Source organism: Solanum stenotomum, chromosome 5 (assembly GCF_019186545.1).
Source record: "Solanum stenotomum isolate F172 chromosome 5, ASM1918654v1, whole genome shotgun sequence".
NCBI lineage: Eukaryota > Viridiplantae > Streptophyta > Magnoliopsida > Solanales > Solanaceae > Solanum > Solanum stenotomum.
Genome location: NC_064286.1, coordinates 5,165,307 through 5,185,590, shown reverse-complemented (window position 1 = coordinate 5,185,590; position 20,284 = coordinate 5,165,307). Strand labels below are relative to the sequence as shown.

The 20,284-nt window shown below is 32.4% G+C and overlaps 1 protein-coding gene across 2 annotated transcripts; it reads left to right on the top strand.

Annotated features, from left to right (window-relative positions):
* The first annotated feature begins 250 nt into the window (after window positions 1-250).
* Window positions 251-8,344, top strand: LOC125865740 (diacylglycerol kinase 5-like). Of its 2 annotated transcripts, none has more exons than XM_049545975.1 (13): window positions 251-334; window positions 1,842-2,066; window positions 2,373-2,495; window positions 2,602-2,730; window positions 3,035-3,120; window positions 4,049-4,172; window positions 4,918-4,966; window positions 5,457-5,539; window positions 6,249-6,316; window positions 6,879-6,953; window positions 7,131-7,218; window positions 7,380-7,496; window positions 7,708-8,344. In XM_049545975.1, exons 2-13 carry the CDS (start codon window positions 1,854-1,856, stop codon window positions 8,032-8,034), a joined length of 1,482 nt encoding a protein of 493 aa, XP_049401932.1. In that variant the 5' UTR covers window positions 251-334; window positions 1,842-1,853; the 3' UTR covers window positions 8,035-8,344. The 2 variants fall into 2 exon arrangements, with proteins under 2 accessions (XP_049401932.1, XP_049401931.1); XM_049545974.1 differs by lacking the exon at window positions 251-334 and adding an exon at window positions 1,384-1,528.
* The last annotated feature ends 11,940 nt before the right edge of the window (window positions 8,345-20,284 follow it).

Sequence of the window (20,284 nt, the reverse complement as noted above, 5' to 3'; positions counted from 1 at the left end):
CACCCAAAAAAAATTTAAGTTTATTTTTAAAAAATATTTTCAATTTCAAAAATTATTTTCTACCCTAGTAAAAATAAAAGATATTTCTCAAAAAAAAAAATCATTCATAAATCAAACACTAAAAATCTTTTCCAGAAAATATTTTCTACTCACCAATCACACATGAGAAAATAAGTCAAAAATCAACTTGTTTTCGAGAAAAACATTTTCTAGGAAAACATTTTCCTTCGTACCGAACACACCCTTAGATCCAATTCTTTTTTACTCTCTCTACAAAGTAGTTGCATTTTCTGTTTCAGTTGGAATTTCTCAGCCCAATCCTCTGTTTTCTCAGGTAAATTCTCTCTTCACTCGCTAATTTCTCATCCAAATTCATTCGATTTGCAATGTTTATTTTTATCGTTGGAATAAAAAAGTAACAGTTAATCTCTTTGTATTCCTTTGTGATCGTGTTTTTTTATAATCTGAATTGCGTTTAAGATGTAATAGCTTGATTTCCTCAGTGAGAAAATGTTGATGTTTTTGTCTTTTTAGCTGTTGAAATGATTGCTACTTGTATGGGTCCATGGGCGGAACTACCTTATGCGAAAGAGTGATCCACTGCACATCCTTCGTTTGAAAATTATGTGGTGTATAGAGGTTATATTTGATTTTGCACACCTTTAATATAATTGAGAAGAAAATTTGTACGCCCTTCAATATGGGTCACACTTAACAACAAGAACTTACTCGTTGTAATCTCACAAGTGGGGTGGGGAAGTGTAAAATGTAGGCAGATCTTACCCCTTGCCTTTATGGGCTAGATTGATTCTTTTCAATGGACCCTCGTCTCAAAGAAAATGAAGTTATTCGGGGAAGAGTTGTGAGAAGAGATACTCTTTATTGCTTTGGATGTTGTAAATGAATGCCAGCTTTGTATGGGTCACACTCTTTATTGCTTTGAATGTTGTAAAATGAATGACAACTTTGTATGGTTAACACTCTTTATTGCTTAACGACAGCAACAACATAAGCAGTAGAATCTCATAAATGAGGTCTAGGAGGGTAAAATGTAGGCAAATCTTACCCCTACCTTCGGATAGACCGTCGACTCAAAAAAAGTGAAGTTATTTGGGAAAGGGTTGCAAGAAAAAATACACTTTATTGCTTAACAACAACACCAACATACCCAGTGTAATTCCACAAGTAGGGTTTGTGGAGGGCAAAATATACACAGATCTTACCCTATCTTTGTAGGGTGGAGAGGGTGTTTCCAATAGACCCTTGGCTCAAAAAGCGATGTTGTTCAGTGAAGGGTTGCAAAAAGAAACAGTCTTTATTGCTTTGAATGTTGTAAATGAGTGCCATCTTTGTATTGGAAACTCTTAATTGCTTGACTGTTGGATGGAAATGTTGACCTAGCGGATATGAAATTCAATGTTTTTTATTAGAATCCTATGTTGCTTGATGTTTCGGATCGTAGTCTCTTTATATGATTTTGGGCAATGTTCGCTGCTTGAACTAGCTGTGAGGTTGAATTATGTCCAAGGTCCGTTTTCTTAACATGTTTCCAAAACCCATCCTGATGCTTGGTTACCTAATGTTGGGGTCCCATGTTAACTGGGTTTTAGCAGGTTGACAAGTAGATTATTAAGTTGCACAAAAGTTGCCCGAATACCACCATTGCAGAAAAATGAATATAGAGGATTCATTTAACTGTTTTTAACTAATTTGAGATTGAGGGATAGTTGATTGATTGATTGATTGTATATATAACAAATTGTAGCATATTCATGTATTGAACTAGTGATGGTTTTGTCTTTTCATATATATTCTTTTCACCAACTCTTTCTGGTTTGCAGGTACAGCTAGTTATGGCCACTTCCGAAAGCAATTTTAATGAGGACATCAAGAAAGATTTCTATATCCCTACCTATATACTTTCTGAGGATGCAAGTCAGAGTGATGATGTAAAATTGCCTGATGTACCTACATGTCCCGTGCTAGTATTCATCAACTCTAAAAGTGGAGGTCAACTTGGTGGAGATCTTCTTAATACATATCAATCACTTCTTAACAAATATCAGGTATTGAAGCTGGTTGCCTTGATTCACATAGCAAAGCTTGGTGAACATAAAGTTTAAGACTAGATTGAAAAAATTTCTTTTTGAGTCATCTTTACCAATTCTCAGTTAAAAAGTTAGACCTTAAGTCAGGTTGTGACAGTACCACTAAACCTTTAATGGGATATAGAATTTAGAGACACCACTTCACTGTTTCCTTTTTAAGCTTGATAAATAAATTGTGTGGCTCTCTTTTATCATTTTGTCTTTTCTGTTTTCGTTCTGTGGTTTCAGGCAGATCCCTCATATAGTTGCATTTTAACTTTTCAGGTTTTTGATTTGGGAAAAGAAACTCCTGATAGTGTTTTACACAGACTCTATCTGAATCTAGAAAAACTAAAGAACAATGGTGATGAATTTGCCGCGAAACTTGAGGAGAGATTGAGGATCATTGTGAGTACAACTCTTTTTTAAGTAGTTTATTATATTTACCGAGTTTCTTATAAATTTACCTGATGATTTCTTTCCGGCATTTAGCCTTGACACAGTTGTTTACTAGGTTGCAGGTGGCGATGGCACAGCTGGCTGGCTTCTTGGAGTTGTATCTGATCTCAAACTATCTCAGCCACCACCAATTGCTACTGTGCCTTTGGGAACTGGAAACAACCTTCCATTCTCTTTTGGCTGGGTAAGGATCCTTAGCTGAACAGCGCAACTCGCCAATATGTGCTGGATATATTTTTCTGTCAATGATTGATGCAAATAGAGTTGTGTGACAACTGTTATAATGTTTACTGCTATTTCATTGAGTGATTATTATTTTTAGTTTAGCTTATGCTATCACATGAAATTTTGTAGACAAACCAGCTCATTTAAGTTTTCCACTTAAGTTAGATGGTGGAATTCAAGTTTATCTCATCTGTGATACATCATTCAGAATTCATCATAGAGGATGATACACCATATTAATATGAATTTGTTGTAACTGGCAGGGCAAGAAGAATCCAGGAACTGACCAAAACTCGGTTATCTCATTCTTGAAGAAAGTAATGGATGCAAAAGAAATGAAGATAGACAGGTTATTCCATTCAAACGATTCAAAGAGTTAGTTTGTGTATGTTATAGTGGCCTCTGGGCTCTGTGAGCTTTTCTAAATTGAAAGTTGATTCCTTTAAAAGGACGTTCAATTGTTCACTAAAATTCTTGCCAGTGTCTGATTCAAACTAGAGATATTGTATGCTCTAACCAAATTAAGTATCCCATTTAAAATTATTGAGATGAGAGCTAGTAATTATAGTGAATACAATGCAGGACCTGTAAGGCTCATGAGTAATAAAATGTTTCTTTTTTCTTTTTCCAGAGAACAGAAAGAAAAGGGAAAAGGTAATATTGAGAAGTAAAAAATTAGCCCGGATAGATAAAAAGGAATAGTTGCAGACTTGCAGTGTCTTCATATATTTTTACCTGTATAGTTTATCTTGCAGTAAACTAAAAAGTGATACTGGAAGCATATCCACCCTTCTTTTAATTTCTTCCGTGCACTATTATAATTGGGCAACATTTTGTAGATATTACATTTATTGTGAGAACTGTTGATAACATGAAAGCTTAATTCACAAAATAGAAGTAGCATTAGCAATGTTGTTATTTTCAAAAACTCTTTTGTTTTATGGTTGTGTTAAGGACAATTATATATTCAAAAGCTGATAGATCTGTGTTTCAAAAGTATCATTTATGTCGATTATTTTAAAACCTTTTGGTTAAATTATTGCACAACCCTAATAAACTATTTCAAAACTTCATAAATTTTTAAAGCTTTTTGGAAGTTCTGATCTATAGAAGTTTAATGGAAGTTTTAGTATTGCTATATCCGATATTCTTATTAAGGTTTGATGATTTGTCTCATTTTATACCGTACTCACAATATTATAAGTGATTTTATAGTTTAATTGATGACATTGATTGATATCAATCAGCAAATATTGAAAGATTTGCCGTTTAAACAGTTGGCACATTCTAATGAGGATGAGAGCACCAAAAGAGGGTTGCTGTGATCCTATTGCACCACTTGAATTGCCTCATTCGTTGCATGCGTTTCACCGGGTGTCAGCTTCTGATGATCTTAATGTGGTAAGAGCTGTACTAAGGAAACTTCTATTGTTTAACATGAAAAATTACAGTATCATATTCGTCTAGCTCTATCTTTCATGTGCGCCTAAGGTCCCTGTCATCTTTACTTTTCTTTCTGTGTTACATTCTTTGTGAGACTTGGCTGTATGAAAAACCACTGTGGAGCACTGGAGCTCCTACTCCATAAACCAAGTTGTGGCATTATCTTACTTTTTTTCTTTTGTTTTTGTTCTTTTCCTTTTTCTATACTAAGGCGACTTCAATTTGAAAAGAGTGTTCGGTCGAATTGTAATATCATATTTTACAATTGCTTGTAGTGTGCTAATTCATTGACCTATGTTCTATCTGAATACAAATTATTTACGTAAAATATTCTAATATAATCTTCACAGAGAAGAAGGTGCAAATTGAAAGACTACAGTACACTTAAGAACCTGAATGCCTCTTCCATATTCATTACACTTATGAAATTTTCGAACTTAATTTTTATGTATTTACTTGCACATATGAGGTCCTGCTTCAGGCTAGGTATGTAATTTCACTATGAAATTCCTATACAAATTTCTAATTTGATTATTAAATGAAAGCAGATGCATGCATGCGCAATTTGTGGGATTTGAGAATCATATTCAATTTTATTGTCTGTTACAAGCTTTATCTTTGTTGAAATTGAAGAGCAGAAGCTCCTCTTTTAAAAAATTTCTTTTTATAGCAATAATCAAACTACTTATTTAATATCTCACAGGAAGGATGCCATACATTTCGTGGAGGATTCTGGAATTATTTCAGCATGGGTAAGGAATATTCTCTTGATTATGAAATACGTTCCTGAAAGCCATCCCACATTTTCATTTTTTTCTGCCACATTTGATGACATCAAACAAGAACGGATATAATAAGAAAATCTTCCTTCTTGTGTCAAAATAGAATAATCTCTATATTTTTTTTAAGATGGTGTCTTTCATAATTAATTCAAAGTGTAAATATTGAAACCAGAAAGGAGGTTCTTTGTATTATAAAGCTAGAAAGAATCAATTGATAAATTTTTTAAATAAGTCAGAGATAATAAGTTTGTGAAGGCCTACATTGGACAATGATTTCACTGAATGACAACCTGTATTTGGATACGAAAGCATCCTGATATTGTAGTTGACATGAATAAGGTGGCTACAAATTATGTCTCAAACCCGAAAAGGAAAGATGAGTGTATTTTGAAAGTACTATGCTGCTTGTACTATTGTTTATCTAGTAACAGATCTAATCTTAAATTCTCTTTGTCATCAGGGATGGATGCACAAGTATCATATGCATTTCATTCAGAACGAAAGATGCATCCTGAAAAGTTCAAAAACCAGCTTGTCAATCAGGTATTGAAGTGCATGAAGAATTAAGATGACTTGGTTCCATTTTTATACATTTATTCTTGAAAGGTGAGGAATTAAGATGACTTGGATCCATTTTCATATATTATCTGACTCATTGTATCCTTTTGTAGTAATATCTATCTTGAACTCAATAGATTTTAGTTCTGTGATACCTGAAAAAGCAGAAAAAACAAAAGTATTATGAATTTTAGCAATTGACTTAGCTGATAAAACGATGGGTGAGATGTAACGGTTCTTTTCAGAGAGGGAAGGAAGGGATTTGTGGAAATCCTTGAATCTTTCGTAAGGGCTCATTTGCATCTTCATTTTTCAGACATGCGGTAAAAGAGAGGTTTTTGAAAATTTTCAAATTGTTACAGAACATTGAAAATACTTTTGCTATCACATTGTGTACTATCAGAAAAGGGATAACTCATTTTCTGTTCAGCTTAATAATTATCATGTAAATAGAATTGATGGTCTCTACACTCTATTGCCAGTGTTCGTGCTTGAATGAAGTTATTGTGTACTTTTTCCTTGAGGTAGTGATTTAGCATTCTCCGAGATTAAGCCTATGGTGTCCTTCTGTACTCTAGGCTTATAAAAATGCAATACCCTGGATTATTTCTTGAAAACAAGCATTTCATTTTATTCTAAACTTGTGGTATTATTTATGAAAGTTTGACTTATGGATTTCTGGCTTTCTCATTAGAGTACATATGCAAGGCTTGGATGTACGCAAGGATGGTTTTTTGCATCCCTTGTTCATCCTTCTTCAAGGTGAATCTTCCGTGTGCTTAATTCATAACTTCTTGTAGATCTTTTCTTACAATAATTGTAATGGAATCTCTCATGTACATAAGGAAATTAATTAGCTAGATATGATTAACCAAGAGGACTTCGTTATATTTACATTTTTAATTTCAGAATGGTGGTGACCATGCCAGAATTCATAACTTCGTATTAAATAGTCAAAAATCTTATGTGCATTTCCAATGAAATAACTGCTAACTTAATATTCACAAATTTATTTGTAATCAACTTCTAATATAGTTCTTCTCCTTCTATACTATCCTTAAATAGCCATTTATATTTCCTCGGACTTATATAACTCGAACATGAAAAAACAAAATTTGTGGAGAACTCAGTAACTACTACAAGATTTATCTGACGCATAACTTGTGCCGGTAAATTTATGCAAATAGGAGAGACATCGTGCTTTTTTATAATATCAAGAGGAAAGAACAATGGTTCAAGTAAATATTTATTGGATTCATTATCTTTACTATTGCCTCTTTGATGGTATATATTATGAGCATATATGGATTTACATTTACTGCAGGAACATAGCTCAACTGGCCAAGGTTAAGATAATGAAAAAGCATGGCGAATGGCAAGACCTTGACATCCCTCACAGGTAGCATCAATTAGTTGGTGTTACAAAAAAAAGTTAGAAGAGATTATGGCTCTTCTCCTGTAGTATAATTCTGGTTGTATCATGTCATTGTCTCTATGTTTTGCTAGTTGATTGCTAAACATGACAACATCTGAGATATGAACACATTTCCTCTTCTTTGTCCCATTGTACTTGCAGTATCAGGTCAATTGTGTGCCTAAACTTGCCTAGCTTTTCTGGTGGACTAAATCCTTGGGGAACACCAAATAGCAACAAACGCCGAGATGTCTGTACTCTATTTATTTCTTCCACCATCTACCATTTTTTCCTTTTTTTCTGTTTTCTATGTGTGCACACCTGTTATATCAATAGATTTCTGTCTTAAAAACCTTTTTTTAACTTTTCCTTTCCTTTTCTAATCATGTATTTATCAATGTAAATGGACAGAGGGACTTGACTCCACCATTTGTTGATGATGGCCTCATTGAGGTTGTTGGCTTTAGAAATGCTTGGCATGGAATGGTTCTTCTTGCTCCAAATGGGCATGGGACACGGCTTGCACAGGTTTGGGATATTAATTTGTTCTTTCAAGGATAAAGGTGTGTATATATTATGCATGCACTTCTATAGACATACCATATAGTGATATTCATACGTAGATTTCACGTGTTATCTTTTATTCATACATGATGAAGGAACATATGAAAGCATGACCTGCTAAACTTGAGCTGCCTTCCTTCTTTTGAATTTTTTGGTTACATTTCTCTGTTTGTAGGCACATCGTATCCGGTTTGAGTTTCATAAGGGTGCAGCTGACCACACATTCATGAGGATCGATGGGGAACCATGGAAGCAGCCTCTCCCCGTTGATGATGACACAGTTGTGGTAGAAATCGCACATCTTGGCCAAGTTAAGATGCTTGCTACCCATGATTGCAGATCCAAAAGTGTACACGACCCTTCAAGTCATGTCAATCATGATTGTGATGACGGAGATAGTGATGGTGAAGAGGAAGATTCGGTCGTGGAAGAACAGAGGAAATTCGGGGCAGCAGACACATTCAAAATTCCTGAGGAAGTTGACATTTCACATATCAGTTGATTCTTTAATCCCAACTTTTGTTCAAAATCTTCTTCTGTGACAAGTACCATAATGATTTATGTGATATATATATATAGATGGGAAATGGTTCTTGTGAGTTGTGAGATATATTATGACATTGACTTTTCAGTATTTTGCATACTAATTTCTTGATCAATTACAGTGTAAATGTGAGCTGAATTTCTTAGTATATGATTCTGGAAATGATGGGAGATATCTCTCTATTGTAACTTGAAATTTCAAGAAAATTATTATATGCTATGATTCTATGATTTGATAAGAGACTTACAATATGATTTTCTTTACACGAGTTACAATCTCATTATTTTTTATGTCCTCTTTACTTCTGTATGGTTGTGTTAGCTGCTCTAATGTTCATTACTTGACCTGAGGGTCTTTTGAAAATAATTTCTCTACCTTCTCTAGGTAGTGTTAAAATTTACGTATATTTTATTCTCTTCCTACCCCATTTTCAGGACTATAGTAGGTGGTTGTGGTTTTTATTGAGTTGCAATCTTAAATTATTAGAAGTAAATGTTTATATGAGATTGTTTCGTTTCTTGTATGATACATCAACGCCAATAAGCAAAATTGTCTAAAAGATAGTACGAAAATTACAAAAATAAATAAATTGATATCTTATGATATGTTAGGAGTTATATTTTTCACTTACACTAGCTACACAATATCATTATCATAATCTTGATTTTTAAAAAACATTATAGTATTACCCTACTAAATTAATAAAGTAAAAATATAAAGTAATTAACCATGTTGGGTGTGTTTGGTATAGAGAAAATGTTTGTTCATGAAATTAAAAATATTTTTTTGAAAAACAAGTGAAGGTCTTACTTATTTTCTAATGAATGGTATGTAAGTAAAAAAGTATAGAGTAAAATGCGGTGGGGAGTAAGCGTTCGTGGACTTAATTTTCTCCCATGAACTATTTGAGTCAATGAATCAATTCTATCCAAAGCTTAAGATAATGGGTATAAATCAAAAAAAAAATCATAAGTAGTTATATAAAATATAAATATCCAATAGGGATAAAATTTTACACTTAGCAAACATGATATTTTCAAGTTATATGACATGTCTATGTGTCAAGTCTTATCCTTTAACAACACCTTGATGAAGTACAACAATTATAATATTTTATGAAAAAGGTTTCACATGCTTATATCCTCATTCCTCCAGTACTTGTGGAGACAACATGGATGCAAACTTGGGATAAACTTCAATTGAAGATTAAAAAGGTACTGAGTTCGTTCGAACGTCACGAATCTTTACTTAACTTCGCCTTTGCTTATAGAAGTATTACAATAGGTGATTAGAGTGTTGATGTTTTGTTTTCTACTTTCTAGAGTAGGAGTGTAGGTTTGAAAAAGATTGTTGGAATGGATAAATGTAAATGTGAAAGGTGTCAGAGTTAATTTCTTTAATTATAAAGATAATTAAAAATTACTCGAATTTTAAAGGAGATTGGAGGCAAATTCTATACGAAAAAAAAGATATTTTTACCCCCTTAAATAAGGAGATTTTCACAATAAAAATTTTTATGTTCCTATATTTCGTAATTTATTTTTTATTTAGTAACTAGAGAATTTGATTCTTCAACACAATAGATAATGTGCTAAATGGAGCATCCTTCATTCACAATTTTAGTTCTTATATATTCGTAGTTGAAATTTATCTTTTCGACTCTAATGTAAACTTACCAAATCAGACTAACAAATTCTATACTACCATAAAAAATTACTTAGGAATAAATTGACTCGAACATCATCGTTATAAAAAAAAAAAATGCAACATGAATATATACTGCTGCAAATGTATATAAATTGAGTACTCAGACAGTAGTGATAAGGTGGAATCTTTTGACAAGTTGCAAGCCTTCAACTGTCTTCTGACCAGAAAATATATTAATCTTTTATAATTTAGATCCTTTCTCCAACGTTTATAAATTATATTTAACTTTTATATATATTTATAATTTTAAAAGAATGTATTTTTCTTTTTTAGTGATTCTTTAATTAATTCAACTTTTTGCATGATATCGTTAAAATCTAAAATTACAAGATTATATTTTATTAGTGAGGTCTGATAAGGTAGAGTACACGTAGACTTTATGTTCACCTCAAAGATGAGATAGAAAGATTGATGTCAATGACGTCCAACTCAAGACAAAAACAATCTGAAAAACATAACGAAAGTATAAGATATAATAAATAGTATCAAAACAATACTTTAATAAATTAATATTGCTAACAAACTACATGAAATAATAGATCATAGTAACAAAAATCAAAGAAAAAATATTCTACAAGTATATAGTCCTATGACTACTAGTAAAGCCAACAAGACAAAATACTCCTATCTACTAGTATGGACATGCGTACTTGAATTTCACATATCTCTAATTTATGAGTTACAAAATTTAAAAAACTTATTTACTTTTAAAAATTTCATAATAAATCAAAGGGAAAAAGGATAAATATATCTCTGAACTATCGTAAATGGTATGTATATACCCACTGTCATATTTTTGGGACATTGGTGTGTCTGCTTTCCAAAAACTAAAGCATTTATGGCTTTCACTCTAACGGAAGACTAAATAGGGACACGTGACACAATCTTATTCGTCGACCCGATATTTAATAAATATTGGATCGGTAGATAAGATTATGGCACGTGTATGTCCGTTAGTATAAAGGGTATATATGCTCTAGTTTTTGGACGACATGAGCACCAATGTCCCAAAAATATGACTGAGGGTATATGCATATCATTTACGATAGTTCAGAAATATATTTGTCTTTTTTCCCTAAATCAAAACATAACAATTGAACCGAGTGTACTACGTGATGTAGCATTTGCGTATTTGAAATGATGCATCGACTCCTTTATACAACTATATATATGAAGCAAACTTGACTTCATATTATATATCCTCTCAAAATTAAACAATTTTATTTCCAGAGCAGAAATATATATGATCAAATTAATTATTCCTAGAGCAAAAAAATTAGCAGAANTTCATAATAAATCAAAGGGAAAAAGGATAAATATATCTCCGAACTATCGTAAATGGTATGCAGATACCCACCGTCATACTTTTGGGACATTGATGTGTCTGCCTTCCAAAAACTAAAGCATATATGACGTTCACTCTAACGGAAGACTAAATAGGGACATGTGGCGCAATCTTCGACCCGATATTTATAATATTGAGTCGGTAGATAAGATTATGGCACATGTATGGCCGTTAGTATAAAGCGTATATATGCTCTAGTTTTTGGACGACATAGGCATCAATGTCCCAAAAATATGACTAAGGATATATGTATATCATTTATGATAGTTCAGAGATATATTTGTCTTTTTTCCTTAAATCAAAACATAACAATTGAAACGCGTGTACTACATGATGTAGCATTTGCGTATTTGAAATGATGCATCGACTCCTTTATACAGCTATATATATGAAGCAAACTTGACTTCATATTATATATCTTCTCAAAATTAAACAATTTTATTTCCAGCGCAGAAATATATATGATCAAATTAATTATTCCTAGAGCAAAAAAATTAGCAGAAGAAGCAATTACAGAAGTGAAAGATAAATACAAGAGATGTGAATCTACTAGTAGCAATATCAATGATACGACGCCGTCAGATAAAGGGGAATTTGTTGAAGGAAGGATGAAAAAGAGGATAACAGAGGAATCACTCAGAATTGTTATGTATTTGAGCTGCATTTGGGGTCCTAACTAACTACTCCTTTTGTACAGAGTATCTTTCAAATTTCGAGATTCAACTAAGTCGTTTTATTTTTCATGTCTTTTAAGATATCTTTGTGAGCTATACTACTTTTTACGTAGGGCTTAAATATGTAAATTTTATTTAAAAAAGATTAAAGACTTCATGCATGAATTCATGATCAAAGTTAAACTGTTTGACTTTCATAAATTGAACTAGGCCATATAAATTAAGGGTGAACTTAGCTGAGAAGTATAGATTCATACGAGTCCAGTTATTTTCATCGAGATCCTTCATATATATATATACTAGATGGGAATGGCCCGTGCTAGCACGGGCCCAACATTTTATTTGTGGTAACGAAGAATAGCAGTAAAGAACTTAAAAAGTTGCAACATAGCGATGTAAAAACTAAAATTGCATTAGATGAATAACGTAAGCAGAACGTGTAAAAATGGTTGAGCTATTGTCTTCAAAAAGTTTCCTGCCTTAGTCAATTTCTGCTTCTTCCAAGAAAGGTAAATTTGTATGTGCATTATAAAATGTACACACAGGAAATAATTGAATTTACTTGTTGATTTGAAGAGAACATGGAGTAATTGAATAAGTTGTTCAACTTTTAAGTGTTGTGATGTTGCATCTTGCAATGCTAGCTGTCGTAGTTTGAATGACCATCTTAGAACAACTATTGGATGTGCTTTGCAGTTTGCCCTTTTTGCCAAGGCAAAAATGAATTAAAGACTATTTAAATATGAAGAACGGTGATAAAGTAAATAAAATTATCTATTGCATTGGCGAACTTTAGACTAATAAGCCTTAGAATATATTTCACCTTTTAGCTATTCGGCTTCTTCAACATATGGGAGACGCAGAGCGAAAGTGCTGCATCTATTCAAGAGACAGCAGAACTCGCCAGATCATTTAGAAAGAAGCCAACCTTGTGCGGTTTGTTTTTATTCCATAAAAAAATATCAAGAAATTTGTTTGTACGTCTTCTCAATTTGATTCCACAGTTGGTAGAAATAAATGGCCGGGAATTTCACATGTCAGCTACAACTTCATGTGAATTTTTTTGAATGTTGCGCGTACTCTTTACTTTGGGCATTACTTTTGGAGAATTGACATTTTTGAAGAGTCAGAACAACATAGATTTAAAAAAGAAGAAGAAAATGATGAGATGAAGTCTAATATGTTTTTGACATATTTATCTCATTCATGTCCAGGTCTAACATGGCATTAGAGCTCTTTCACTTGGTCATGAGTTTGAAACTTAAAAGATCAATCTAATGAGCAGTATACAAAAAAGTAAAATTAGTTGTAGGCAAAGGTAATCTTAAAAAAAAAGTTATGTTTTCTTCCTACTTAAACATATGAATTGTTCTACCAACTACTTTTGAAACTCATATTTCAGTGATATTACTCCATATACTATCTCTTGATGCATTATGAACAAACAAAGGGCTCCAAGTATCTTTCACATATTTCACATTTCATCAGATTTTTCATTACCATCATTAAACTTTTATAGTCATTTAAATAATAAACTCTTATTATGCAATCTTAGATTTCTTATTCTCAAACCTCCAACCTTCTTGTGAATCATAACTTTTTTTTGTCATTTAATAACCTTTAGTTCTCTTGTATTACGCCTTTCCACATGAGGTCAGTTTTTATGGTATTCAAATTTTCCTCATATAACCATGCAACTTTAACAAAAACAATAAGTAGGTTGAAATTTTATCCAACACACTATTAACTGAAGTGAGTCTGCCATCGAAAGACATTTTTTATTTTTTCAAGAAGTCATCTTACTGAGACATCTATTTAATATATCTCAGTCAGATACTTTTGTCATTCTTCTTTGCACCTCAAGAAAGTCCCAGATATAGGTAACTCTTTAACCTTTCATCTAATTCCTATATAAAATCTCTGAGGTAAATCCTCTATACAATGGCGTTGTACATAATACTCCTATTTAATTTGCTGATTTTAAGTGCTTTTGAATTTAAGGTCATTTTTTGTAGTGTTTGATTGCCAGAAAAGGCAAAAAAAAAAATTAAATCTAAAAGTTGGGTATAACCAACTTATGACTTTTAGCTTTTAGCTTAGAAGTGACCTTGTAAAAGCAATCCAAACACCCTCTTAGCCAGATTCAACCTTGAACCAGTTACTATTCCAAAAGTTAGGAGAATTCCTCCACGAACATATCAACAAAATGACATTTGCATATAAAATCTGAGAAATTGTACATGGTGCACCTCCCATTCTATCAACCTGCAACCTCTTTTGCCAATCCAAATTCTCACTTTTTTTTAGCTTTATGTTGAGTCTCTATCAGCGAAACAAACAAATATGGGGACAAAACTCCATCTTAGCACTCTAAAAGATTTTAAGAGATCTTGAGGGTTTCCATTGATGAGAAATGAATTTTCACTATATATATGTAGAATTCAATCTATTTGAATCTTTGTCTTTTTTCAAAATTCATGTGTTTTATGATGTCTATAAACACGGTCAACTGAAAATTTCAATTTTTTTCATCATTATAGGATTATGTCTCTTGCATCAAACTAAACCTGACAATATATGAATCATCACAGAAAGTTTTCAGCTAAAACTTTATGTTTGTGCATTAATGTACACGACTGGAAAAAATAACAATAGTTTTACTGAAAAAGTCATGACTAACATCTCCATTATAATGCAAAAACTAATAAAATAAATAACGAAGAGAATGTGATTGTACTGCAGAAGATGTGTGATTAACTTTTAGAATAAGATACCTGTCAAAATAGGCCTTCAATCTCCACAAACATCTTTCATTGGTGAAGTGCATCACGGAAGACCCTACTTTCCTCCTAGTTTTAAACTGAGTAGATTTTTTCAGGGTTAAGCTTTCTTGCTCAAAGAATAGAGTGAATGTCATAAAACATTAATATGACATCTATATACTTTACAATGTGAGTAAACATGCGAGTAAAACTTCATATATACACCAAATAGAAATAATAAATGCTATAATTACTTTGTAGTATGCGTAGGAGTGCATCTCATTTACCTACCCTTAAGCCTATCATATGGCAACATCATCACCATTTTAAGGAAAATAAATCGAAAGCTCATTTTATTGTTTAAAACATACAATTACATATTAAGGTTTTAAACTAAAGCTAAAATTCCTTACCCCTATTTACGGCATCTTCATTCAAATTACTTAAATATTAGTAACATTTACTCGACAGATAGCATATAAACTTATTTAATAAAATTCATAGTAGAAAAACTAACAACAATTAATTTATCATTGGCCTAGTAGTACTTAATACACATCACGTGAGTCGAAAGATGAATAAATAGCAACTCTTAATATAATATCTCTATTTATGAAGGTAAATGCTACTTACAGTAACCTCACTTAGTTGAAATAAGTGAAAATATATAGGTAGACTTTTTCATATGAATCGATCCTGCTAACCTGTACACATATACACAACAAAGTTAGACTATACATACATTTTTACTCATGCAAGTTATAAAAAGGTGTTACATTTTGTTGTAGGAGTATCAGCACTTGATACAGCTTGAACATGAAATATCTAGCTAAACGCATTTCAAATAAATATTTATTTAACAAAAATGATATATAATGCATATTATGATTATTGAATAGTTTTTTCTAGTGAATGTGAATAATGCATCTTTGGAATTGTTAAATGAGAGATGATTTCCTAATAGAATCCTTAAGGGGGCATTTCATCAAACACCTTGGTAGTGTGAAAGTTCCTTCCTTCAAATTCAGATCTCATAAAAGCATTTGAACACTCACCCAAAATGCAAGTACAAGTGTTCTAATAAAACATGAAGAGCAAAATCCAATATCCAGAAACGTTTATCCAGAAATGAAAAATATATAAAGCCTAAGAGAACTTCAGAAGTAAAATAATGGCTCCGATAAAATCGAGCAAAACCACAGGTCGATAATCTTTCGGCCTCATTTTCTTCTGTTTTCAATTGTAGATATGGAAAAAATGAAGATGGAGACTTTACTTTCTCTGTGGCGTGTTCATTTCTCTGCCCTTCACTTTCTCAGGTGTTCAAATGAATTTCTGGCGAAAAACACACACATGCAAGAGTATCCAACACACCCGAAATCCAAGAAATGCTAAAGTAGAAGTAAAAGGTGCAAAAGAAATTCAAGCAACATTAGGATTTGGGATTAACAAAAGAAGAAGAACACTTCAAGTACACTTGTTTTGGTATGAAGTACACGTATTGCTGCCATAGACGATTCTGTTCTTACCAGAATTTTGGCTAGGTTGGCTCATTCAAATAATGGGACGTTAATAGCATAATTTTCTGGGGTTGTCCCTCATCATCACCAAAGCAAGATAGTAGTTGTATAGTGTTGTTTCCTGTTTAGATTTAGCAAAATCAAAGGAATTAGTTCAGGTCACAAGTTAATTTTAACAAAAAGGGACAGCTTGTGAAATGAATCTGTGCCAGAGATGAACCATTAGCTGCAACTCTATTTTCTCCTCTTATATAATCCATATTTCCTTAAACCACTCTTACAGTTAAAACTTAAACATCAGAAAAACGCAAAGACACATATGAGAAGACATTGAGGGATTATGGCACCTAAATTTAAAAAGAACAACCTGTGTTCATTTGAAATGAACTCAAAATTCGAAACTCACAACCTATAAAGAGGTTAAGAAGTAAGAATTAATATTAATACGTTGCAACAATTAACCATCACAAAGTGTCTGCTGCAAGATTACAAGTGTATAAAGTAACAACCATAAGATGCCTGCTGCAAGAATATAAACTGTTGAGATAGATGTAGCTGAAAAAAGTAGAGGAAGAAGATGATGGGAAAAAGAGTTGAAGAGAATAGAGAAGGCAGTATGTGTTTTCATTAACAGCATACAAACACCTTTGTTGGTAGATCTCTAATTTACTAAATCGAAATAGATGAAGATAAACCAATTACGATAGTTTTTGATAAATGAAATTTTAATTAGCCCGAGAATGAAAATGAGGGCATAATTAGGCTAAAGTTTGAGAAAACTTTGCAAGGCAAACTTCAAGTAAAGTTGAGAGAAATAGAAAACCTCAATACCACATATGAAGTCCTATTTCATTCAAGTTCATCACAAATCAAAAGCTAAGAATCCTTTCACTTCATATGAGATTAAATGATAAATTGTTCATCAATTTGCTATTAGAACCTGTCTATTCAGTGCCCAGAAAATGTAATCTGTTATTCCTGCAAATTACTGAGAAGGCCACACATCAGAAATAGTGGGGCAACTTTATGTTAAATGTATCAACAAAAAGAGAGGGATAATACTTATATTAAATAAATATGAAGCAGAAGAAATTATATTCTAAATGAACAAATTCAAACTTAAAAATACTCCTCCTTATTCCTGAAGAATGAGTGTCAAAGGGATTGGTGAAGAAAGATTTTCACAATTTCCGCAGATTACAAATTTATATCCCGATTTGGAGCAGTCAAAGTTAATAAAATGGGAAAGAGTTTAAAGCCGATTCGAAGTGAGAGCTATGCTTGTTGTTATTAGACTTTAGAGCACACCTAGACTCGTTACCACAAAAGCCTCTGTACATCAAAGTTATATACATATTTATTTCTATTTTCAAACATGCATGGGAAAATTAAATACATTTTATGATACACAACCTAAGAATCCAAAGAAAAATGGGAAAAAAGCAACCATTATAGGTTCTTTTCAAGAGTTGGACACATTACCGAAAAATTGGGGGAGAAGGGGAACTAAAACTTGGTGTAACCAAAGATTACAACAACACCGAAGAAAAATTTGAGGCTCAAACATAATTTGAAGGGTGCTAGCTACGCGAGCATATGGTAGATTCTACCGATGAACAAGGAAAGAAAGCATAAACTGGATACACATGTGAAAAGTTAATTTACAAATTTACCCCAAAGTTAACATTAGAATTACTTATTTGCCCTTGTTCGTCCTTCCCTACTGCCACTTCTAAATAAGACAAGAATATGAATATTGAAATCAATATCATAATGGAACCTCGTCAAGAATGAGAATTATGCATACTAATCAGTTGCTTTCTTTATCAAGTATTATCCCAAAGAATAAAAGAACAGTAATTATTTGATTCTTCATTAGTCTGATAATGCACATTTTGCTAGTCGTAGAGAAATTCCTTAAGATATATGTATGCTAAGGGAAAGAGAATCACCCACAGAAGCATGCCACTAAAACAGTTGGTTCTTCAAATTGGTTTTTCACTACATTGTTGAGATTCTCTTACAGAAGACAGGCAGAAATATCCGTAACATCGTATATCATCACATTGACTGATTAAGGGTGATGTCATATAGGTGTAAGTATCTAGTAGGAGTACATGCAGTTTTTTGGCAGTTCTTTTGTGTATTAAAATAATTTGTGTGAAGTACCTACACCCATATTTCACCCACTCAACATGTGCACGTCAATGCAAATGAAAGGACCCAGGTAACATAGGTCACACTAAGAGCTTTTCATCCTCATCGGAGATGAAATGGAACTGAGAGTAATTTCTACTTAAATAAATATGATGGGAAAGAACATGTCAGAGGCATAGTTATCACAAAGATAAGAAAATGTACTAAAGCAACTTAATGAAGCATATGTGCATTAGGTGTTTTGTAATCTCTCCATGAAAAGCAGGATTTACATGACTTCAGCAAGTTAACCGAAGTTGAGCCAGGTACATTGACTCATATTTCCTAGTTTCTTCAGAGTAACTCACAGTTATTATCTAAGTCCATCTAATAAATGATCTCATTTAACAATATATATGTTTGAAATTGTCTCAAAACACAAATTAGAAAAGTCAACCAATCAAATGGCACCCAAAAATTGCTCAGAATTGCCTATCCTTTCATCCAATACATAGAGCTATCTTGGTTCTACCTGAAAGTGTGAATTACCCAAACTAACACATCAATTGATATATGTACTATTTTAGTAATAAGAGTAGTTGCAGCATACATAAAAAGTTAACAGTCCATCATAAGTAATCCCTGTGAAGGATCTCAACAATATCAAAGCAAAAATAGTTGGCACATAGGAAAAGATGACTTGTAATAATTTAGACTGCAAAGAGAAACCCCTATGTTAAGGCGTAAGGTTATTGAATTGGACCTTGGAGAGGAAGTTGGATACTATCAAATCTGATGTACTATTTTCAAAGCACAAAGACTTACTAATAAACTCATGCTGACGCACAATTCGGTTACTATGGATATTAAAACCTTGGTAGCAATTAGAGTCCTCTTTTATTTCAAAGCATAAGGGATGGGTTTGTTTCTTTTTTTCTCATTATATAGGTAAAACAATATGGTTGGATCATGCAGCTTCCAGAATCAAATATAAGGCAAAAACACAAAGGCCAAAGCAGATTAGAAAAAAGTTGAAGAAACCACTCCAACCATTAAGAAAAGCAATTAATTGGTAGCCATATTGGACTGATTATCGCCCTCTTATGTAGTGAAGCAAGCGAACAATGTGAATGACTACGTCTAAACTCCAACATCTCTGTTAACTTTTTGTTTTCTCTCATCAAATATGCCAATGTTTTTCCAATCAATCACTAAAGCACTAATAAAACTTTATCAGAAAAGTAAGTATTTTCTACTATGTATAAGTGCAATAATAATCTCCCTTTATCTTCAAATATAATAGCTTAGACTCACCACCAGAAGCCAAAGAAAGTCAATACTGACCTAAAATCTTCATAATTGAAAGAGGAATATGTTGTAGAAATGTGTAAATCTTTTATTTGATTGAAGCATTCCACCATCAAACACCTTTGTTGCACCAATTGTTAACTTGAAGAGAAAATGGTTATCTTTGAGCTTGGACTCAAAATCATCCATAAGATTACACCCGACTATCTAAATTCAAACATGAATAAGTATATCAGAAAAATTAGTACATGCATATTGAAATCCAATGGGAAACAACTCAAAAAAATAAATGGCAATTACAAATAATAGAATTTCAATAATAAAGAAAAATGCTTTAAAACCTCAAAAACATAAATATGTCGCAATTTGAATGCTAAATTCCTCAGTATCAGGAAAAAAAAAAGAGGAAAAAGGATAAGATTGGAGAACCATTAAGAAGAAAATTGTATAATTTTAGAGAGAAATTATGTAAAATGCCTAAAACCCTAAAATTTAATTAATTGAAGAAATCAGTGGTAGGAAGAGGAAGAATANGATACGACGCCGTCAGATAAAGGGGAATTTGTTGAAGGAAGGATGAAAAAGAGGATAACAGAGGAATCACTCAGAATTGTTATGTATTTGAGCTGCATTTGGGGTCCTAACTAACTACTCCTTTTGTACCGAGTATCTTTCAGATTTCGAGATTCAAATAAGTCGTTTTATTTTTCATGTCTTTTAAGATATCTTTGTGAGCTATACTACTTTTTACGTAGG

What these genes read in the sequence shown, in the direction of transcription:
- LOC125865740 (XM_049545974.1), top strand. An exon ending in AAAGAAATGAAGATAGACAG is followed by an intron (nt 3,121 to 4,048) that starts GTTATTCCATTC and finishes CCGTTTAAACAG; the next exon opens with TTGGCACATTCTAATGAGGA. An exon ending in CTGGAATTATTTCAGCATGG is followed by an intron (nt 4,967 to 5,456) that starts GTAAGGAATATT and finishes CTTTGTCATCAG; the next exon opens with GGATGGATGCACAAGTATCA.